Here is a 20,916-nt window from a genome sequence, read left to right on the forward strand (position 1 = left end):
TATGCAACTTATTAAAAATTTTTTAAAACGATTTATAGTTTATATATATTCTTTTATTAAAAAAAAGTTTTAAATAAATAAGTACATTACGTACACATATTAAGCAAGAATAAATTTATTTGTAACCGCGATATCCTTTTCTAAAGTTTTAAAAATCATTTATATATGCGTGTAGCAAATTTGCATATTTTTGCGGGGAGAAGAGGAAAGAGACGGAGAAAAGTTTGATTTTAAATACGACACTTATTAACGGAGCAAGTTCAAAGTCCATATAACCCAGGCAAATTAAACAGAATGCCTATTATGGATAAACCCAGAATACATATTTGGCAAAATATCCGGTTAACACTTACATGGATGAAGAATGTAGGAAATTTTTTTGTGACACATATGTATGTCGTGCCAGGAAGTTTAATTTACATACGTGTTTGAAGGATTTCCCCGAATTTTTTTGCATATCCTCCTTCTACTTTTCTGTGAATATTTCTGTCACTAAAAATAAGCAAATAATAAATATAGAATTTAACAATTGTCATTAATTTTGATGTAATTAAAAAAATACATACTGCTATTATAATTGAACTGATGATAAATGACAAATTTCTTATAGAGAAAATGTAATATTATCAAAAAACTTCGTCAAATATATTTTATTATTTTTATTCCTAAAAATGCAATCATTATTTAATGAGTCTATTCGATACACGTATTTAGCTTTTATTATTGATAAATCACGTCAATATCAAGGTCTGACAAAGGTTCGACTCAATAAAGCCGTCAATCCATTTTAGTAGATTTACTGACAGTCAAGAAAAAATGATAGCCTATAGTTACCCGTTATTTCTTAATCCTGTTTCTGCTATTTCCGTGAAATAGCGAGAGTTGTTTATTTCCAAACTTTTTTAACGCGGCTTGAATTATTTGATCTTGCGTAGATCGGAAATTTTTAAAATATCATCAAAAATCAAACTTTTGAGGAAGGACTTTTCGTTTCCTTATCCCACGACAAGTATTGATGCCACCAATATTCAGATTATACAAAGTTTACGCCACCAGTTAATTAAATACATTTTTTAATTTATTCAAATTGACCTTAATTGATGTGTGGCAGCCGCATGACGGAATCGTTATATATTGCGCGCAATTTTACGCGATCAAACTTTGAACTTTGTCGCATATATCAATCTCGTAAAAAAATGTATAAGACAATGTCGTGCGGCTGAAAGCTGCTTAAAAATACAAAATAGTTAACGAATAGTGTTTTACCTGGTTGATAGTGCAATGCACTGATTGAAGGAGAAGAACGTGATGTCTCAAGCTCTTATTATTAGCATGATCTTTCCAGAATCTGACCTTAACTTCGAAATGCCGCCAATAATTAGGCGATTTCAATCAATTTATCGTTTGATGGTACAGTTTCATTATGAAACATTCGGTCATTCATCTGCGCATTCGAATCTTCATAGTACTTCTTTCACGCCTTCCTCAATTTGATTAATTTTTTACTATTATTTATAAATTCAGGTTCATAAAAGAACATGTACTCGCACAAATTCTCTTATTATGCAACTCGTATTCTCATGTTTAACTCGAATCTAACTGATAATATATTATCTCATAGATTAATTACGGAAATATGTGGTTAGTTTTCCTATAAAGTGGAAGCGTAGATAACGATAAGTCGTAAACAAGAGTATAGAGTGATGAGAATAGAGCAAGGCCTTCAATTTTATGTTACGTAAATTCTTGAGAGTTCTCAAAGTTTATAGATCTATTATTATTACGCATAAAAATTATAGAGTAATAATAATTATTATTAGTATGATAATAAATGACGACTGTTAATTCATTTTTTAATTTTATTATGTATATAATAACAAGAGGATATAAATAGCGGATTTTAAAATTGTTACATTTTGCATATTCTTTCAAATTGAATATTTTGCATATATTCTTTCAAATTGAAATTTCGATTTTTTATCGAATAAAAAATGTAATTAAAATAAAAAACTTTTAGGGCAAATTTTATTTGCTACTAAAAGATTTATTAAAATTTAATTGATGAATGAGAAATCTCAAGATTTATGATATATTTTTATTTAGAATTACTTTATAGAAATAACATAAAATAAATTATGCTTTATAAAGCAACATGTAAATCGCGTATTTATTTAGAGTTTTTCTATAAAAATCTCGTATCCGTTAGACGAATTATTAGTGTTAAAAATTTCGCCAGGAAAGTTTATGTCAGATTATACGGTGACATGCATGGCTGCAAAGCATATTATAATATAAGTGGATATAATTTCGACCCGATCTTTTTATGATCGTTTGGAAGAATTGCTCCTGCGGCGATTAGTGGGAGAAATCTTTGTAAGAGGAACGAAAGAGAAGTCAGACTGACGCTTAAAGAAAGCACATATAATCAAGTTCTTTCTCCGGGATCTTCATTTATATTCATGCAAGCGGCATCGATCTCGCTTTACAAACACACGTGTCGTTAAAAAAATGTACCGTTATTCTATTCGTATTAAATATCTCTTCGTTGAAGTGATCAATATTTGGTTCTCCGATTAAGGCTAGTTATTATCTGAAGCTTTGACATCACAGATTCTAAGCAATAACGTTTTCTGCACAAGATATAATTTTATAGACATTAGTCTATTCAACTTTGTACAATACAATGAAGCTAAAAATACAATTTGCATTTGTTTGTTCAATGTATGTCGAGCTGAAGAAATTGGAAAACAAAAAAAAATAGTATACACTATGACAAGGTATATTTATTCTACTTCCCGCGAGTATATTAAAGGCAAAAGTAGATATTAAATAAAAATGTCTAATGTACGAAAGATCTCGTGTTTAAATCAGTATATATAAAAAAATGCCTAGAAATAATTTCTCCAATGTGTAATATCAAAAATAAACAACAATTATGGAGAAAAAGATTTAATTCTTGTATTCTTTATGTGTGCAAAAATAACTAAAAATACTTTTTTTCCGGCATATAATATAATTCGAAATTTTTAAATAATCGCTTATAATTTGTTATGCATGAATAAAAATGTAAGTTTCAAAAGAACTTTACAAGAGAAAATAGACAAGATTAATTTACGATATTTACATTACATAGAATAAACAATTTTCTAAATTGGTTGAATATATTCGGAGTGAAAAATGCACGCGATGATTAATTATCTAGAATTTTTAAAAAACATATTTTGGAACATTTAATAACGTTTCATAATAGTTAAAAAAAAGCTAAAAAATAATGAAGAATAATTGTCTATAAATTAGCTAATAATACAACATAAATCCTAAAATCTCGATAAATTAGAAAGATGATAATCTGAATTCAGAGATAATCAGAAAGAAAGAAATAAAGAGAAAAAAATATTATCAAAAATAATAATCAGTTTTTGCTCAAACTTTTTATAAAAATTCTAATAAAATCCTATTAAAAATAATCCTATTAAAAATAAAAATGTTATATATTATTAAGCTAGCACCAGACTATGCGCGTATTCGCAAATCGTGAACGGTATAAAGAAATATGATTGGTCGATTTTGGTGAATTTTTCACATTAATCCTTCCTACATTATTCATGAATTATAAACGAATCGCGAATACGCGCATAATCTAGCGCTAGCTTTAGATTTTTCCTATTGACAAACAAAGAAGAAATAAAGTTTTCCGAATTAATATCTCGGTTAATTTTAATTCTGTCAGATCATGAATACCGAACCAGACACATCAGAGCGAGAATGTACCGTTCGCATATGCGTACTTTAAGAGGACAACAATATAAAAGATACTATGCTGTGAATATTAATTGATTTTAATCTAATTTTAGCGACATTACATACGTGGTATGAAAGTAGTTGCAAAAAATAATGCTTTGAGAATCATGAATAAGTTATTTCGATTATCAACGATATGGTACCGTAAGCTATAAATATCAATGAACGATTATATATGGAGCTTAACTTTGGCTAACAATAACTTATTTTGATACATATATTGGTTATAATAAATCGTCTTTTTCATAGTATACTACTCGTCTTCTCTCTTCAGCTAGACATATAATGAATATATTAAAGTAAAAAAATAAATTATAAATTTTGTCAGAACTTATTCAAATACTAAAAGATTCTCGAATGTTTTTCTTTATTAAATATCTTTACTTATATATCGTATATTAAGTTCACATCACCTTGTATTTGCATCTTTCTAGATTACATACAATAAATATATAATATTAAAATGTTTAATATTACACATTAATGTGTTTTACGTGATTTTAATTATATTTCATTCACAAAGTTAAGTCAGTAAATAAATACAAATATGTATATGCATATATTATTGTCATTAGGCAAGATAACTCTTTATATCTTGCCTAATGACATCTCAGCTACTTGTTTTTTTAAATAATAACAGGGTATAACCCAAGAGTTAACCTGGATATCTCTCTTTCCAAGTTATCTTGGGTATAATTCGCATATTTTCAGACGTTGAACTGTTATAGAAAAAAAAAGAATAAATAATTTTGTTAAGCAAAAAGAAATTTTAAAAACAAAGTTTTTTTTTTTTTGAAAGAAAATTCCGTAACAATTTATAAATTTTTCTCTATAATGATACTCGAACAAATTATCTTCTGCTTGTCAAGCATAGCGATAAATAAGTTCATCGCTAACTTCGTGAAAAGATAAATTGTCGATAACTATGGTTTTATTTTTCATAATTTGGTACTCTAAATTTTAGATATGCGGTAAAATCATTCACGCATGCAAATGATGTATGAAATTAAACAAAATTAATGGAATTTAAATCACAATCAAATTAATTAATAATATTAAATTTGCAAATTCTACTCGTCACTTGTTTAAAATTCTATGAAACAAGTTCCGCGTTGCAACATTAGCAGATTGCGTTGCAACGTAAGCGAATTGTTTCCAATAATGCATAGACTGCAGGAAAAACGCGTTAACACATATTTCTAATTACGAAAACAGCACAGAAATTTGTTTGTTTGGCTAAATGCATAACTATGAATAATAATACGAATTATAAGCAGGTAATAAAAAATATTATTATACTTCAGTTATGTAAAATATTATGGCACAATTAGATAATTGTAATTTAAGAGAAAATTATCTAAAATATAATAATAATAGATAATGCTTATCTTATGATTCGAAAAAATAAATTCTATTCTGTATACAATTAGCATCATGGCAATAATGCAAATATGTAGCATTATAGGTAATACTACGATTGCGTCAGTAACAAAATGAAAGAGAGAAGATAGATGCATTATTGATAATAGATTTTTTTAAAGTTTTGTTATTATTTATAAATTAATTTTATTGTTACGCATAAAATTATGTAATCATTATTATAGTTTTATAAAAATCATAAATAGCAAAATAATAATTTATTAATAAATAACGTTATATAAGAATAAATACAATGAGGTTATCGCAACTGACCAGACATCTTTAATGGTTCGATTGAATAAGAGTCTCTCGTTTACATTTTCGTTTATCTGTAGTTTATGATAAGGTTCGTGAACATTTTTATCGACCTGTTAATTGTATCGATTACCATTTCAAATCAAACATTATCGTTATATCGTAATCAATTATTTAATTGTATTAATTATTTTCCGCAATTTAAACAGATAACGCAAGATGTATTTTTTTTTTCATCTTTCGAATCTCGGTCAAATTTCAAAGCAAATGGCCTCTATTCCTTCTTTTACCTCTATTGCTATTCTTACCTGATCTTTATCTTAAGGCCGATCGGAACATTTCCACGCAACATTGTGAATCAGAGTTATAACGTCTACGGAGACATATATTGGACTTTGAACTCATGAAAAAGTGCGCCATTTCCGATCGAAGTGATCAAGCTGATTTATAATCAAAAAAAATTGTTACAAAGCGAGAATAATTTAACTCGGATAAGAATAGTCGTATTTTGATGCCTGTAATAGAAAAATTTTATTAGAACAAAGTAAAAACGAAAAATTAAAATAAATATGTAACACATTAATTGAATTAATAATAAAGAGGAAAATACGAAAACAATTTCATGAAAATATTTTCTCAGAGAACTTTTTCGCGGAATAAGATAATCGTATCACGTGGTGACTCGTGATAAATAATGACAACCGATGTATTTATATATAAATCCTGCAATATAAATTTTCACATATCCTTTCACACAAGATTACAATTAAAATACTTCAACGATGTTATATATCATGCTATAATGATAATTTAGTACAATAATTTTAACAGAAAAATAGATTGACTTTGATATTATGTAGAATCGAATTTTATATACATTATATATATATATATATATATATATATATATATATATATATTAATCAATGATCTTAGCATTTTTTAATTTTCAATTACTTTTGATTTTGCTATTTCTGGTTCTCCTTTCATTAATTATATGTGATCAATGTGATTCTAATTTGTAATATTGCAATAAGGTATCTGGACATAAAAATCTATTTTAATAAAGATATTTCTAACATAGAAATAATTCATAATGAAAAAGTAATTAAAACAATTTAAAATTAATTAATTATTAAAATAATATAATATTTGTAATTATAAAAATTTATTAAATTATTTAAATTATTAATAAATAAATATTGATAAAGCATCTCAATATTTTCTTTAATAAATAACTGCACGATTATAAATTTAGATGTCGATCGACTTCTCTTTCGTGACGATGATAACATCCAAATATAAAGTTATAATACTTTTTCTTTTCATTAAATCGAAATATCTATTCAAGTATCTATGCAACTGTTGTAATTAATTATAATTAATAACAAAACAATTGAGAGGACCAAAATTTTAATAAACAATCTGAATAATGCAATAAACGGAAGACAGGAAGTATAAGGATAATAAAATATAAGGGCTGATACAGAAATATTTTAAAAAATATTTAATATTTATTTGAGTTATATCATACAAAAAAAACGATTAAAATAAATTATATGAAAATGCGAATGTAACATTATAATGTGACATCGATCTTATGACAATTGATAGCTAATACTGGCTCTGACTAGTGACCTAAGATTAACGGCTATTCTGCAACGAGTCCATTCGTCTTTTCTGTTAATTCTCATAAATCTAGGTATTTCGATAGATCTTAGGCCCTAACTAATGATGGCACTGCGGAGAATGACAACAATCAATTTGTTATGGATTCGTTATAGATGGTCAATGATACAATAAAATTAAATCGCTCGTTGGATTCTAGAGGCAACTTATAGGTAATATGAAAGAATCCAAGGAAAGAAAAGATCTCTGCTATTTCTTGACAGTGGAAAAAATAACTTTTTCCGATTATTCCCAGAAATATTTCTTCGCTGTCGATCCAATTGCATAATCGATTAACCGTCTTTGAATGTCTCGAACGCCTCGTGCTTCTTTCACGGTCTTGACCATGTCTGGCCTTTAAGTTCCTCGAGTTCCGTTTCGATTTTTCTTACGCAATCTCGTTCGTTACTTATCTTGACTGATTCTTTCTTTTGACTGATTCTTGTTTTGGATCGTGCGTATTAGCATAGATCAAGAAACAAGTCGCCACACTCAATGAGCAAAGTTCAGCTCGTAAACGAGATCAGATCAGATTCGCATTTCCTTTGGCTGCTTGCTTCATCCAAGAAGATACAGAATGATGAGGGATACAGATGCTGCTACCGATAAGGTAAGAGCAAAAATTCGTATCGAGAACATCATACGCATAATTTAAGCATCGACATGGCACGAACACTGCTTTTCAACTAAGTGCAAGGATTCTTCTCACGAAAAGATTATTTCCTGCCCCACGAAAGATTACCTCGATGACTATGCGTCAAAGAGTAGTAACGGCCGAAAGACCCGTGGCTGTCCTTAGAGCTGTCGTTACTACTGGAGCTCGAGACACTCTCCGATCTCCTAATGGTCTTCTTCGTCGGATCCAACAGACGATCCAGCATTTGGCGGATCGTACTGTGTTTGCGGTTGAACGGATTCGTATACATGATCGGTCTCTCCTCGAGTACGAGATCTGATCTTTGAAGGTACTTGCGTTTCACACCGAGAATTTCACCCGCTCGATGTAAAAACCAACTTTTTATCCAATAGCACTTGATACTTTGCACTTATTATGTGACAAATGTCACATTGACTATCGCGGAACCAAAAATTGATTAGATGGTCGATGCTGACTAAAACGTAATTTCAAGAGCTCGATGAACCGAGACGTCGTACGTTCTGCGAATGAATATATGATCCATCGGCCGGTCGACTTTATATAAGGCCGAGTCTCTCGGCGGCCTTCGGACAAGCTCGACAGACTCGACTGACCGACACATCAGTCAGTGCGCAGGTATGCGTGCAGAAATCTCAACGTGAATTGGAATGTACGTATACGAGAAAATAATCCACGTGCTAACCCGTTTGCGCCATTGATGTGTTTCACTGCAAAAAAAAAAAAAAATAACGCGAGCAAACGCGAATTCGGGATTTCCCTCAGCAGAGGCAATGCATCTCGACGAAAATACGTAGAAAGTTACAATAACTATAATATACATTGTATTAGTACATAATTTTTCCGGTTTTTTCTCTTATTTTTACAAATAAAAGATATACAAAAAAAACTGGATTTTTGAAATTTTTCTTAATTTAATTCTTAATTTGACTTTTGTCTTACTTATGGTATAAAATTGAAATATTAGAAAAAACTTGTATTAGTTGTTCATTAGGGTTTGAAGAAATATACAATACTAATAAGTCAATGAGAAACCAACATTTTTATCCAACATTTATCTCTTATCCTAGTTCGCATGCTACCATATCGTGTCGATAGCGTGACTTACGATCTCGAAAAAAATTAAAAAGTCAAATCATGATAATAGCAATAAATGCTACAATAATTCAAATAAATGATGCTTTTTTCTTACAGACTTAGAATGAAAGACATCAAATATTTTTACGTTTTTTATTATAAATTTGAAATTTTATGTCAAGATGCATAACAGTAAAAATAAATAAATAATTATTAATTAGAGTCTTTATTTTAAACATTAGACAAGTGCAGAATTTCTGCGACGCAGTAATCTGATGTTCTACAAATGCCTGGTTAAATATCGCAAAAAAATTTGCATATTTATTAATTCGAGTTATTTAATTATATTAGCGACGTCTAGACTTATTTACTTATGCATGTGTACATTCGTGCAAAAACAGTAGATAATAAAAGCAATAGCTAGTATACAGGTAAGCAAAAACGGTACTTCAAGATATGAAAACTTTTTGCTCTATTAATTAATATCTACTTAAATATATTAACTGATAATGAACACGCGTCTTTAAGTATTTTCGAATTGAATAGAACTTCAAATTAAATTTCTGTCAAAATAGTATTTTACTAATTACGATTATTTCTTAATGACAGCTTAATTATATAATAATTTTTAGAGACTTACAAGGTAGATTAAACTAGACTGAAAGTGAAAAATGAAAGCAATGTTCCATTTCAGTTTATTCTTATTTTATTAAAATTATATAAAATAGAATTGAAGAAAATTAAATAAAACAGAATGAACAGAATAAAAGAGAATGTGCCCGCATATCTTAACACCAATCGCACAAAGAAGAGATCAAAAAGAATCGTCTCGAAATCTCACGTCATTTAATGTTACTTCCTATTCTTCTCGGCTAACCAATAGACTCAAAAAGATTCGAGAAGCATAGAGAAGATACAAATTGCACTTTTATGCATTTAACAGTTCGTAGAACAGCATCAATCGCATCAGCCTCATTCAATCTTGACTCACTAAAGTAAATTATAATACAAATGTATGAGTAATACTGCACATCTTCGAGAATTCTCCATTTGTGTGTTAGCGCAGCGATTTTGAAAGTTAACACAATGATTCGATTAATTAATCATATAAAATTTTGACAAAGATTAATGAGATATTGATAAATCCTATTATCACATCGTACATTAATTTTTTATCATTCGACAGCATCATGACTTAAAGAAATAAATGCTAAATTATATGTATTAAAGATTTTCTTGAAATGTGATTGGTCAGATCAATGTGCAATGATATATATATATATATAAAATAAGTAACAAAATAATAATAAAAAAAATTTATAAAAATAATATTTAAATTTAAAATAGAAACAAAATACAAATATAAATCTCTAACGTAAAATATTGTGATTTAATGATAAACATGCAACACACATGACACTCATAGCTTTCCATGACTAGGACTTTCCATGAGAAGTGCTTATCAGAGAAATTATCTCGTCAAGATAAAAAATAAAGTTTCCTTCCCTTGAAAAATTGAGGAGAGTGAAAGGTGGGTAATTGCTTGTTATTCAATTTAAAATACTTTAGCATGCAAAAAAAAAAAGATATATTTCATTATATGATCGTGAGATTCATGCGAAATCTTTGCTATCATATGATAATTAGAAGATTGAATAAGCCAATCTCTAGGCGCGTAATCATTTTTGTAAATCCCCGTTAACGCGATAATCGTCATTTCTCACATACTGCAAATGTATTTCTTTATCTAAAACATATCTCTGCATATTTCATGCATATTCATTTATGATATAATAATTTCCGAGTTTTTTAGAGGGCATTTCCAATAAAAATTTGCCGTGTGATGCACTGATTAAAATTCTAGAGAATATTAAGAACGGTCGATTACACATATGATTGCTCGATTTATATATCACATTTAATGCGTTTTTTGCGTGATTCTTATTATGCGAGATAATTTTATGGTTGAAAAGATTCCAAGATACAAAAATTACACATAAGATACAAAAATTATTATGTTATTTATTTCTAAAATCATAAAGTTCAAAATTTTAGAATATTTTCAAAGTACCAGCAAAAAAAGTTAAAAGTTGTAACTTATCTTTCTATTTTTCAACTCTATAGATCTATAAATAATCGTAATCGGTCTCTTTCATGAATTTTTATATGTATTACGAATGATACGATTTGTTTTAAACATCGCAATTAATAATTTTTATCAGTTCTTGTAACTACGTCACGTATATCGTGTGAGCCATGACGACTCGTGCCGTTAATAATGATTCTATCTGAACGCGAATGAAATGCTTGCTCGTCATAGATAGTCCGTTTGTCTTCAGATATAAAAATATAAGCGAGGTCTCAAGTTAACACTTGAGTGTTTACTAGCCACGAGTGCTGCTGTACAGCGAGATATTTTCACGCAGAAACCTTTCTTCACGGAATTACGCATGGCAATAATAGCTATGTTGACATTAATGACATTATTAGTATTGTTGAATGTGTCCAAGCATACGCAACTAAATTTTATAGTTTCTACATAATTTCATATTTTTAGATATTCCGACTATCGACATTATTTGATCTCTTTAAATCGTACTCTCTAGCTATTATTTTAAAGTCGGAAACACACACACATGCACACAATATGATATGATGACATTCGCAGGTTGTTTAATTTTTCAAATATTTGAGATGAGTCCCAGAATCGAAACTTTCTGCTTTGTAGCAGATTCTCTGTGATTTAAAACAAAATGTAAACATCTTGAAGCATCAAATTCGCTTAACAATATTTTGCAACTGCTTGACGACTCATCAAAATGTTTATCTGGTAATAATGATAATAATAAGAAACGCAAATCTTAAATATTACTTTTTTTTTTTTAATACATAATTTTGGTCGGTCGCTACACTTAATTCGATTTCTTTAAGCTATGTCATCAGCTATAAATTATAATATATATTATTTCTCAATGCGCTGTTTTTTTTGTGCAAAAAATCGTTTGCTAGAACGCGCCTGTCATATAAACAAAATGTCTCGCCAAGATAGAATTTATCGCTTGAACTTTAGCCTAATTGGCGCCGAAAGCCAGTACTTCAGAAAAGAGCGAGACTGTAATTGAAAATGTAGAACTGGGAATACGAGCGATCCACAAGTCTATATGGGAAACTGAAACGTTGAAAACGGCATGGATCTAAGCCATATTAACAGAATTAACGAGTTTTATTGCATGTATAAAGTTGAAAATTGTAAATGTATTTCTATGTATGCATGTACAAATAAAACTATATATTCTAATATATTTTAAATTGTCTAACTAGTGTAATAATGTTTATTTAACATGTCTAATTTTCTTAATTTAATAAAAGAAAAAAAAACTTTTTCTGGAATCTAAAAATATAAAATTTTCTATTTGAAAAAATGTATAGAAAAATAGAAACAGTAACAAAATATAAAATAAGTATTCTTTTAATAAAAAAGAGCACGATAAGTTTCTCTTTACAGTATTGTTACAGCGTTATATGCTGTAATAAAGTTTTATATTAAAATAAAATTTATTTTAAAATAAGAATCACAATAAGTTAAATAGATACATATGAAATTAACACGAGATATTTCAATTTAGTTACAATTATTACTGCAGTATACAACACGCTTTACAGTGCAAAGAGAAAACGACCGGAAATAATTGTTTAATGTTATTGAATATTAATGTTATTTTTGCATGTTATTCTCGATGATATGCGAGTATAACAAATTATCTTCATATACGTCTAATATAAATATAGTTAAAATCATCACAAGCTGCAGCCTTATTTTGCTAATCTTTTACTTACATGACCTTATACATGATGTAATATCTATTAATAGAAAGAACGCTAATCGTCAAGTACAATTAATCAAGTTTTGTCACACATGAAACCCCTTCCTATAATTTTAGTGAAAGCTGAAGAAAGCTGCTTTGCAATCCGATTTTTATTAATTATTCAAGAGCCTATTTTATTGATAACTTTCTTGAATTTTTTGCTGCTATGTATCCTGTCTTTTTAATTTGATGAGCTAAAAAATAGATTTATATACTTGTTATTTATAAAAATACAGTAATTTATAAAACCGTTTATTTAACATTTTTCTCTTTTGAAAAATATGGATTATAACAGACGAAAAGTGTGTAACTTCGCGAATCGCTGAGAGGTCAATCGGCGCATTAAATACCCATTGACCCTCGTAAGTTGGTTTATTGGTTTAATAGGTTGCATAGAAAGAAACAAACAGTGTTTAAACGTATTCTCACTCAAAGACTTTGAGACACAGTCAAGGAAATAATTTGCAAGTCAAATAATTTTCGATAAGAGAGACAGTCGCATTAATCTCAATATTCTCATTAGTAGGAATAACGTGTGCGATAAATGTAAAAAAAGGAGATAGTTTTGATACTAAATAATATTATTTCTTTCTTAAGCAAAACAATTGTTACAATCATATTAAAGTTTACAATAAAGTCTATTGCTGGGTTTTCATCATATATCGTCTTCTCGCAGAATCGCTTTTATTTTAAAACTTTTCCTATTTACTTACTTTGTTTTTATCACACTGCAAGTCAATACCGCATTTTTTACACTTATTTAATTTGAATCAAACGCATTTTTGCTAATAAACGTAATTATGAATAACAATCGTATAAATCAGACGCCAAGAAGGTGGCGCAAAAAGTTTGTTCAAGTAGACTGAGACAAATTGTTTGCGCAAAAAAAAAAAAATGGAAAAATGTATATATACAAGTGTCTCAACACTCTTATAATTGTATGATTTATAATTGTGTGAAACCATTTCTTGAAACGATTAGTTGCAAAAATTGCTTTGACTCGACTTACTAATACGTGCTATAAAAGTACTACTCCAGTATTATAAAAGAAATTTGCACTTTGTTCGATTAAATATCGTCGCAATCGACCTAACCTTGAAGTACATGAGAGTTATTTATGTAAAATAATTTATTATAAAAGAAAAATGATTTATAAAAAATATTTTTTTCAAAAATATAATTTTTAATACAATCGACTTTAATAGAATTAAATACATGATATGTAATTTCTTTCCCTTGTAATTACAAATATAAGACTAAAAACAATATAAAAGAAAGTTAGAGAGTTTTATAATTTCTTGTGAATCCCTGAATCCCTGTAAATTCCCGTAAATATCTCCCCAAGAGATATATCTTTTTTTTTCGAAGAGATTACACCTACTTCAAGATAGCAAAAGTGCAGTCTGCTGATGCGTTCAGCCTGTGTCATTAGAAAGAAACGAGAATATCCGGTTTCTCGACTCTACGGGCAACAAAACAATGTAAATCTAAAAACAGAGCTACGTAAACCGGTCTGTGCTGAGGTAATAAAAATAATAATAATAATAAAAAATGTCAAAATAATAAATTAATGCGCGTAACGATTGTCGACAAATTTTTACTCATTCTGTTGTTCATTTCCACGAAAAAAGCTTATATAATTTTGTTTAATTGATACAATAAATGCCATGAGTACATCTGAGGAAGAGAAGAAAAAAACAAGTCTAGAATTATCGAGGCATTTATAATATATCAATTGCGAAAACAAAATTCCCCATAAAATGCAAATTAAATTAATGTCATATCGATATGTTATGTTGTAAGAAACTGAAGAAAATGAGCGGAATCTGCGACGAATGTCGCATGAAACTTTTTTTATTTCGAGATATAATACTGATACTTATAATTGTATAAGTTCCATGTCACTTATATATTGACGTACTTGCTTGAATTACTTCTTAAGCTATATGCGCGAATTAACGTCACTGTAATTATGATTAATTAACTTGTTGCGCCGTTGAAACGGAAAGTTGCTGACGCACTTGCGACGCATAGACAATATAGCTATATGTTATATAGTAACAAGTCATTTTGTTAAATCAATCATAAAATGATTTTGAGTTGAAAAGACGTGAGAAAAGTAAATCAGCTTTTATCATTGATTTACAATTGATTTTTTGTCGGCTGTCTGAGTGACTTTTTCAGAATGTTAATTTTATATGCGTCGCGTAAAGCGTCAAACATCTTTAGTTAGTTTGAAATAAATTTTTCTTTACCAAAAATTTTTGACACCACCTTTTCTCTTTTATATTTTCTTATTTGATATAAAATATGCTTATAACTTATGTTAATACTTCGTTAAAATCAAATCCGCTTGAAATTAAATTGGAAAGAGTTTGATATATCTAGTCCGTATATAAAACTAATAAATAAAAATTTAATAAAAAAAATTTAATAAAAAATTTAATAAAAACAAAATTAAAATAACAAAAGATTTACATTTTCGATTTTACTTATAATACAAAAAGATAGTTTCAACAAAATCTTTGAAAATTTATACATATAATTTCTAAGCATTCTCTACATATTCAAATTACAAATTACACTTAATTGTTCTTGTCTTTCAAGTTCTGACGATAAATGCAAGAATGTAAATAACATTTTGCGTTTGTCTTCAAGTGTACGACCAACACGTGTCGTCGTTGGAATAAAAGTCATTAAATTAAAATTTTCAAGGTCAACGATGTACGTTAGATTCTTGACTGATCTAAATGTGTGTGAGAGAGAGTCAGGAAAAGCGTGTTGCAGATCAAACACATGCGAAGAAAATGTGCTTCAGCAATCGCAAAAATGAATACTATGCTTAACCTACGACTCTCGTGGTATTTGGTGCACAAATACAATGTATGCTTTACGAAACTTTATACTATCCTTGATTTTTCACGTATACATACTTTGATAAGCGAGAATCACAACTGTATATAGTTGTGTACATATTGTGTACATAATATAGTTTTGATACGCGATCAAAACAATATCAAAATAATCTCGTTTATCACGAATCGCGTATAAATAACTGCAATGTGATAGACAATGTGTAAACAAGAAAAAAAATAAACACATGAATAACAACAGAAGAATAAAAAATAACAAATATATATAAATATGGCTTAAATAAGATGACATTTGAAATAATTATTCTAAGAACGACGAATACGTGTTTAAATTTTATAGAGTGATTGTACACAAAAATTCATGAAAACAAAAATTTTAATTTTATATTCCAAATTTTTACTTTAACTCACAAATTATTTATTAATCTGACATTTTAGAAGGTTAGAGCACTTACATTTTAAAAGGTAAGAACACTTCGTGTGTGTGCGCGCAATATCAAATTCATGAATCTCGAAATGTATTAGATTTATTAACTTTTGACGTAGTTGATCCGTCAAGTACCTCCTCAAATTTAATTTCAAAGTTTGCTATTAGTTTAAATTGGCCGATACATTTACGTCACTAACAAAGTATGTGTATCTATCTGTATCATTCAAATATCAATAATTAATTTAAGAATATTAAAAGAATAACGAGATACAATAATGCTTTTTTGAAGAAGTAGCAAACTAGAAAGATTTCTTATCTCTGAGATAACATATATTATGAGATTGCCATATTTTATGAAAATATATTTTGATTCTCTCTGCAAAAAAAATACGATTATTTATCCCCAAAAGTATGCTAATTGCAAATAAAATTCTTCGATTATTATATATATAAGGAAATAAATATAAAGAGTTATTTTGAGTTATTATTAAGAAGAAATAACATTATGTTCTGAAGTTTTACAGATTTCATTAATTAATGTCATCAATGCTAAAAATGTCCATGACATAATAAGATACATGGCGAATATTTTGGGAGAATTTTGAAGTAAGAAATCATTAAAACACATTAAAAATAAAAATAATTTATCATTTTTTGATGATAATAGTTCTTATAAAATTGACAGTTCCGTACGATATCGATAATTTCAATAATATGATATTTCAATAATATAATATATGGTAATATGTAATAATATAATAATATATAAGATTTTTATCTTTTTGTTTTGAATGCTTTTATCTATTTGTGTATTTTTCCAATGATCAAATAATATTTAAAAATGAAACACTCGTCGAAAAATTTGAAAAGACGACAAAAGAGATCGATAAACAAAATTAATATCTTATGATTAATGTATACGTATTTAATTATAGATGCACATTATTGTTTAATTAGCGCATAATTATGATGATAGCATATCTGAAAACCTTTTTTAAGTCGTATACATTTATCAGCAATCGTTTTCAGCGGTCTTTTCATAATTCATATGCGATAGCGAATATTTACAGACTGGGATTAAAGTAATTTTAGAAATTGCCTTCGCAATCTCTACGACGGGCTAACAATATCATTGAATTGAACGTTAGAGCACGGTCGCATTGCAAGTGCATTGCAAGTACAATATTTGCAGCCTTCACTCTAATTTAATATTGCAACAATCGCTTATCATGATTGAGCGCTTAAAGGTCGTTCAAATTTTTATCAACAGCATAGTCACAATGCGACATTTTATAATTATCAAGAATATGAAGAAAATTTTTTTCAGGCATTATCTCGGTCGTGTGTGAAATATTATCTGCTACGATTCCACATGTTGCTAAAGTTTTATTTAAGATGTAATTTTATTTATGCGGAAAATAATACTTATATTGATATTGATAAAAATTAGCAATATTTTGAAATATATTCCAATTTTTTCTTATTGTGGAAGTATTCTTTTTTTACACGAATTTATTATATCTTAATAATTCTAACATATAAAATTTTTTATTAAAATCAAGTTAATTCTCCAAATTGAATTCCCCGATTTTATTTTTTATATTTTAATAGGCTCTGCTTTTTCTAAAGTAATGTATATACACACACACACACACACACACACACACACACACACACACACACATATATATATTATGTACACATAATCTGAAGAAATATCATTTTTAAATGTAAACATTATTTAATTAGATCAATAGCGTTGTGCTAAATAAATTTCTACAAAACTTAAAAAATTACTCAAGATACAATAGTTTTTTTAGACAAAATTACACTGAAATGAAAATTGACAAAAGAATTTACTTAAATCGATAAGAAGTAATTTGCATTTTTATAAGCAAATTTATCGGTACGATGGATAATTGATAATAATTGACATCAGAAGTTTTTGTCATATCTATAATACATATGCCAATGACTTTTTTCAATTAAAAGCGTTTGCGATAATAAATATCTCTCACGCAAGCGGGAAAAGACAGATCGTGTTACGCGTATTCGAATATGCATATCAAATGTTTTTTTCTTGCCATTAATTTAAAAGTGCTGTTGCGCATGCAATAAATTTCTGATTAGACGATGATATCGCTTAGTTTAATGCAATATAGTATTTATAACTGTACTTTGGCGATATGTAAAAAGATGAATAAGCAAACTGGATTTTTCTTGATCGCGAAATAGCAATCTCTCTCTCTCTCTCTCTCTCTCTCTCTCTCTCTCTCTCTCTCTTAAGCGAATAAATCTGTAATACGCCTGTAATGAAGTGTTAGAAATGATAAAGTTGAGTTATTTTTATAGCAAAAATTAAATAAAAACGTAGTTTCTAACAGATTGTAATTTCTGACTATTCCTGTAGCAATTATTTTCCATATTGCGGTTGCCGCTGCTTTGATCTTCTACGAAACTTACTCTGCGGCTCTAAATCATTTTTAACGCTTCTTGTATCACACAATGTCCTATAAATTTGTTAAAAAAAATAAATGTTTGAAAAATTGACTCACCACATTATGCAGCTCTGAGTTCGAAAGAGTATCAAGAAGATTCATCTTTTTCGATGATTGACGAGCTTTATTCGACATCTTGTACATTTATCGAACATTATAAGCAACACTTTCGATACGATTTCTCCACGGTTTCGCTGCAATTTTAAAATATCTTTTTTAAAGGATGAGTTTTGCGATGCAACTTTCTTTATACGAGATAATAAAGTATTCTTTTTCAAGAATATTTTCCATAGTTAAAAAACATTCTTTCTCTCTAAAAGGTATTGTATTCTGTTAAGAAAAGCGATTATATCGTGCGCGCGTATGTTGCGGGTATGTAAGAGAAAGGCAAATTGAAACTATTTTCTTTTTTACGAGGATTAATTGAAAACTTAAAAAATCTTCATAGTTATGAAATACTCTGACATTATTGTGACATTTTTAAGACAAATAAGAACTTCTATCGAATTAAATTGAATGAATAATAGAAATTATTTTACCTCCGAACGGACGTACGTTTGTTATGAAGCTCCATATTTGTCGAAGAGGACGCTATAGTAAAGGAAATTTTTCAAACCGATGCCGCGCGCCAAACGGTCTAAGTTGCGTTCAAAAATCTGCACAGAATAAGGTTTGATTGGCCAATCAGAAATGTTTACTCCGTTCGTCCCGATTGGTCAATCGAAAGTTACTCTACTCGACGATTACATTTTCGAACGCAATTCTGAAGCGCGGAGAGAAATTCGAGATTGGCAACAGTGCGCCAAATTAAACTGTTACTGGTTTGAAAATATCGGCAATTTATTTCAATATCGGAAATAAAGTATTGTTGTTAATCGCTTAACTGTGTGACAATTTCTACGAAAAACGGAGACATGGAGAAGGATTTGTACTCGAATTACTTCGCTGATTTACGGCGCAAGGCACATGAAATCGATGAGAGCACCGAGAAACTCTCCGAGACCTGGAAGATACCGCATCTGCTCATCGGCGGTTACGCGGAGCGCACCCCTCAGACGAATGCATGCCTGGACGAAATATGGGAGTCCCTTCGGGATACTAGTGTAAGTCCCACTGAAAATTATATTATTCAATATTATGAAATGTCAAGCACACCTTTCTATATATTCAATGTTACATGAAAACACCTTTCTATATATGCAAAAATAAAAAAAATTCAATTTTAAATAAGTCACAACACATAACACACACACACACATCACACATTACACAACGCATCCACACATCATGTTTATCACATATTTACTATATTAAAAAAATTATAATATATTACTACAATATTTTTATTCTTATAACAATATTATTATTGTTAATGTTATGTATTTTAATATGAATAAATTCTGAACATAGTTTTTTTATGAAATTATATAATTAATTACAGGATAAATTGGAAAAAATTCAATCAGAATTCCAACCATTGCTGGAAAACACGGATAAGTCATTAGAAGAATCGGAAAAGATATATCAAGAATTGAAGGAACAATGTGATGATTTGGATATTGTTCTAGCAGAATATGGATATCATTATAAAGAGGATGACAGTGTTCAAGAGAAACATTGTCGGTAATATGTGATAAATTATTTTATTTTAAGAATTAATAAGATAAATTTTTGGTTCCCAAAAAAATTTGACTTGTAATTTCATGCATATTACATATATATTACAGAAATGAATGTTTCTCTTTTTAGAGATGATAGTAAAGATAACACAAATGATAGCATTTTAAGAAATGAAGATGCATCTGAGTTGGAAATAGTAGAGTTTACACCACACTTAACATGGAAGTGCAAGGCTAAGTCCAAGGAGAATTAGATATTTCCAGCATAAATTATTAAGGATACTAATTTATGCTGAAATAAATGTCCGATTCACTACTGATACAACTCCATGTAAAAGATATTTATGTGAAAAAATCAAATTATTCAAAACATCTTACACAGGTATTATGAAGATAGATTTCATTTTAAAATTTTTTCTCTGGATCTCTATTGATTTCTATAAAATATCTAGATAAAAGACAATATATTTACTTTATAGTTTACTTTTTAAAAAGCACATGTTGGCAGAAGTATAGACTATATTTATATGTATATTTTTGTTAATAAATGTATAAATAAAATATAATTAGGATTGTAATATAATAAAGATAGAAAAAAATACCAAAATTAACTTTTAATTATTTTTAAACTATATATTTTTATAATATAGAATTTTGCAGCTAAAAAGTTTTGTAAGAAAATAAATAAAAAAGAAAATATTTTAAGGTGATGTCTCTTGTGTGATAATTTCAGCGTGAAAGTTAATCCTATATAT

General features: G+C 28.4%; 1 protein-coding gene and 1 long non-coding RNA gene across 2 annotated transcripts in view; one reads left to right on the forward strand and one right to left on the reverse strand.

The window, feature by feature from the left end:
- The window catches only part of LOC126857971 (uncharacterized), a 36,266-nt gene extending 17,131 nt beyond the window's left edge, over nucleotides 1-19,135 (reverse strand). Inside the window, exons 1-2 of the long non-coding RNA XR_007688574.1 lie at nucleotides 19,082-19,135; nucleotides 18,600-18,736 (exon numbers count right to left, since the gene is read on the reverse strand). This is a non-coding gene — a long non-coding RNA (uncharacterized LOC126857971). The remainder of the gene's footprint in view (nucleotides 1-18,599; nucleotides 18,737-19,081) is intronic.
- A 175-nt stretch (nucleotides 19,136-19,310) lies between these two features.
- LOC126857968 (uncharacterized) lies at nucleotides 19,311-20,742 on the forward strand. Its single transcript, XM_050607917.1, has 3 exons — nucleotides 19,311-19,645; nucleotides 19,984-20,165; nucleotides 20,292-20,742. Exons 1-3 carry the CDS (start codon nucleotides 19,457-19,459, stop codon nucleotides 20,413-20,415), a joined length of 495 nt encoding a protein of 164 aa, XP_050463874.1. The 5' UTR covers nucleotides 19,311-19,456; the 3' UTR covers nucleotides 20,416-20,742.
- The last annotated feature ends 174 nt before the right edge of the window (nucleotides 20,743-20,916 follow it).

Source organism: Cataglyphis hispanica, chromosome 23, assembly GCF_021464435.1.
Source record: "Cataglyphis hispanica isolate Lineage 1 chromosome 23, ULB_Chis1_1.0, whole genome shotgun sequence".
Taxonomy (NCBI): domain Eukaryota; kingdom Metazoa; phylum Arthropoda; class Insecta; order Hymenoptera; family Formicidae; genus Cataglyphis; species Cataglyphis hispanica.

What these genes read in the sequence shown, in the direction of transcription:
- LOC126857968 (XM_050607917.1), top strand. Translation starts at nt 19,457, where the DNA reads ATGGAGAAGGATTTGTACTCGAATTACTTCGCTGATTTACGGCGCAAG. An exon ending in AGTCCCTTCGGGATACTAGT is followed by an intron (nt 19,646 to 19,983) that starts GTAAGTCCCACT and finishes AATTAATTACAG; the next exon opens with GATAAATTGGAAAAAATTCA. An exon ending in GTTCAAGAGAAACATTGTCG is followed by an intron (nt 20,166 to 20,291) that starts GTAATATGTGAT and finishes TTCTCTTTTTAG; the next exon opens with AGATGATAGTAAAGATAACA.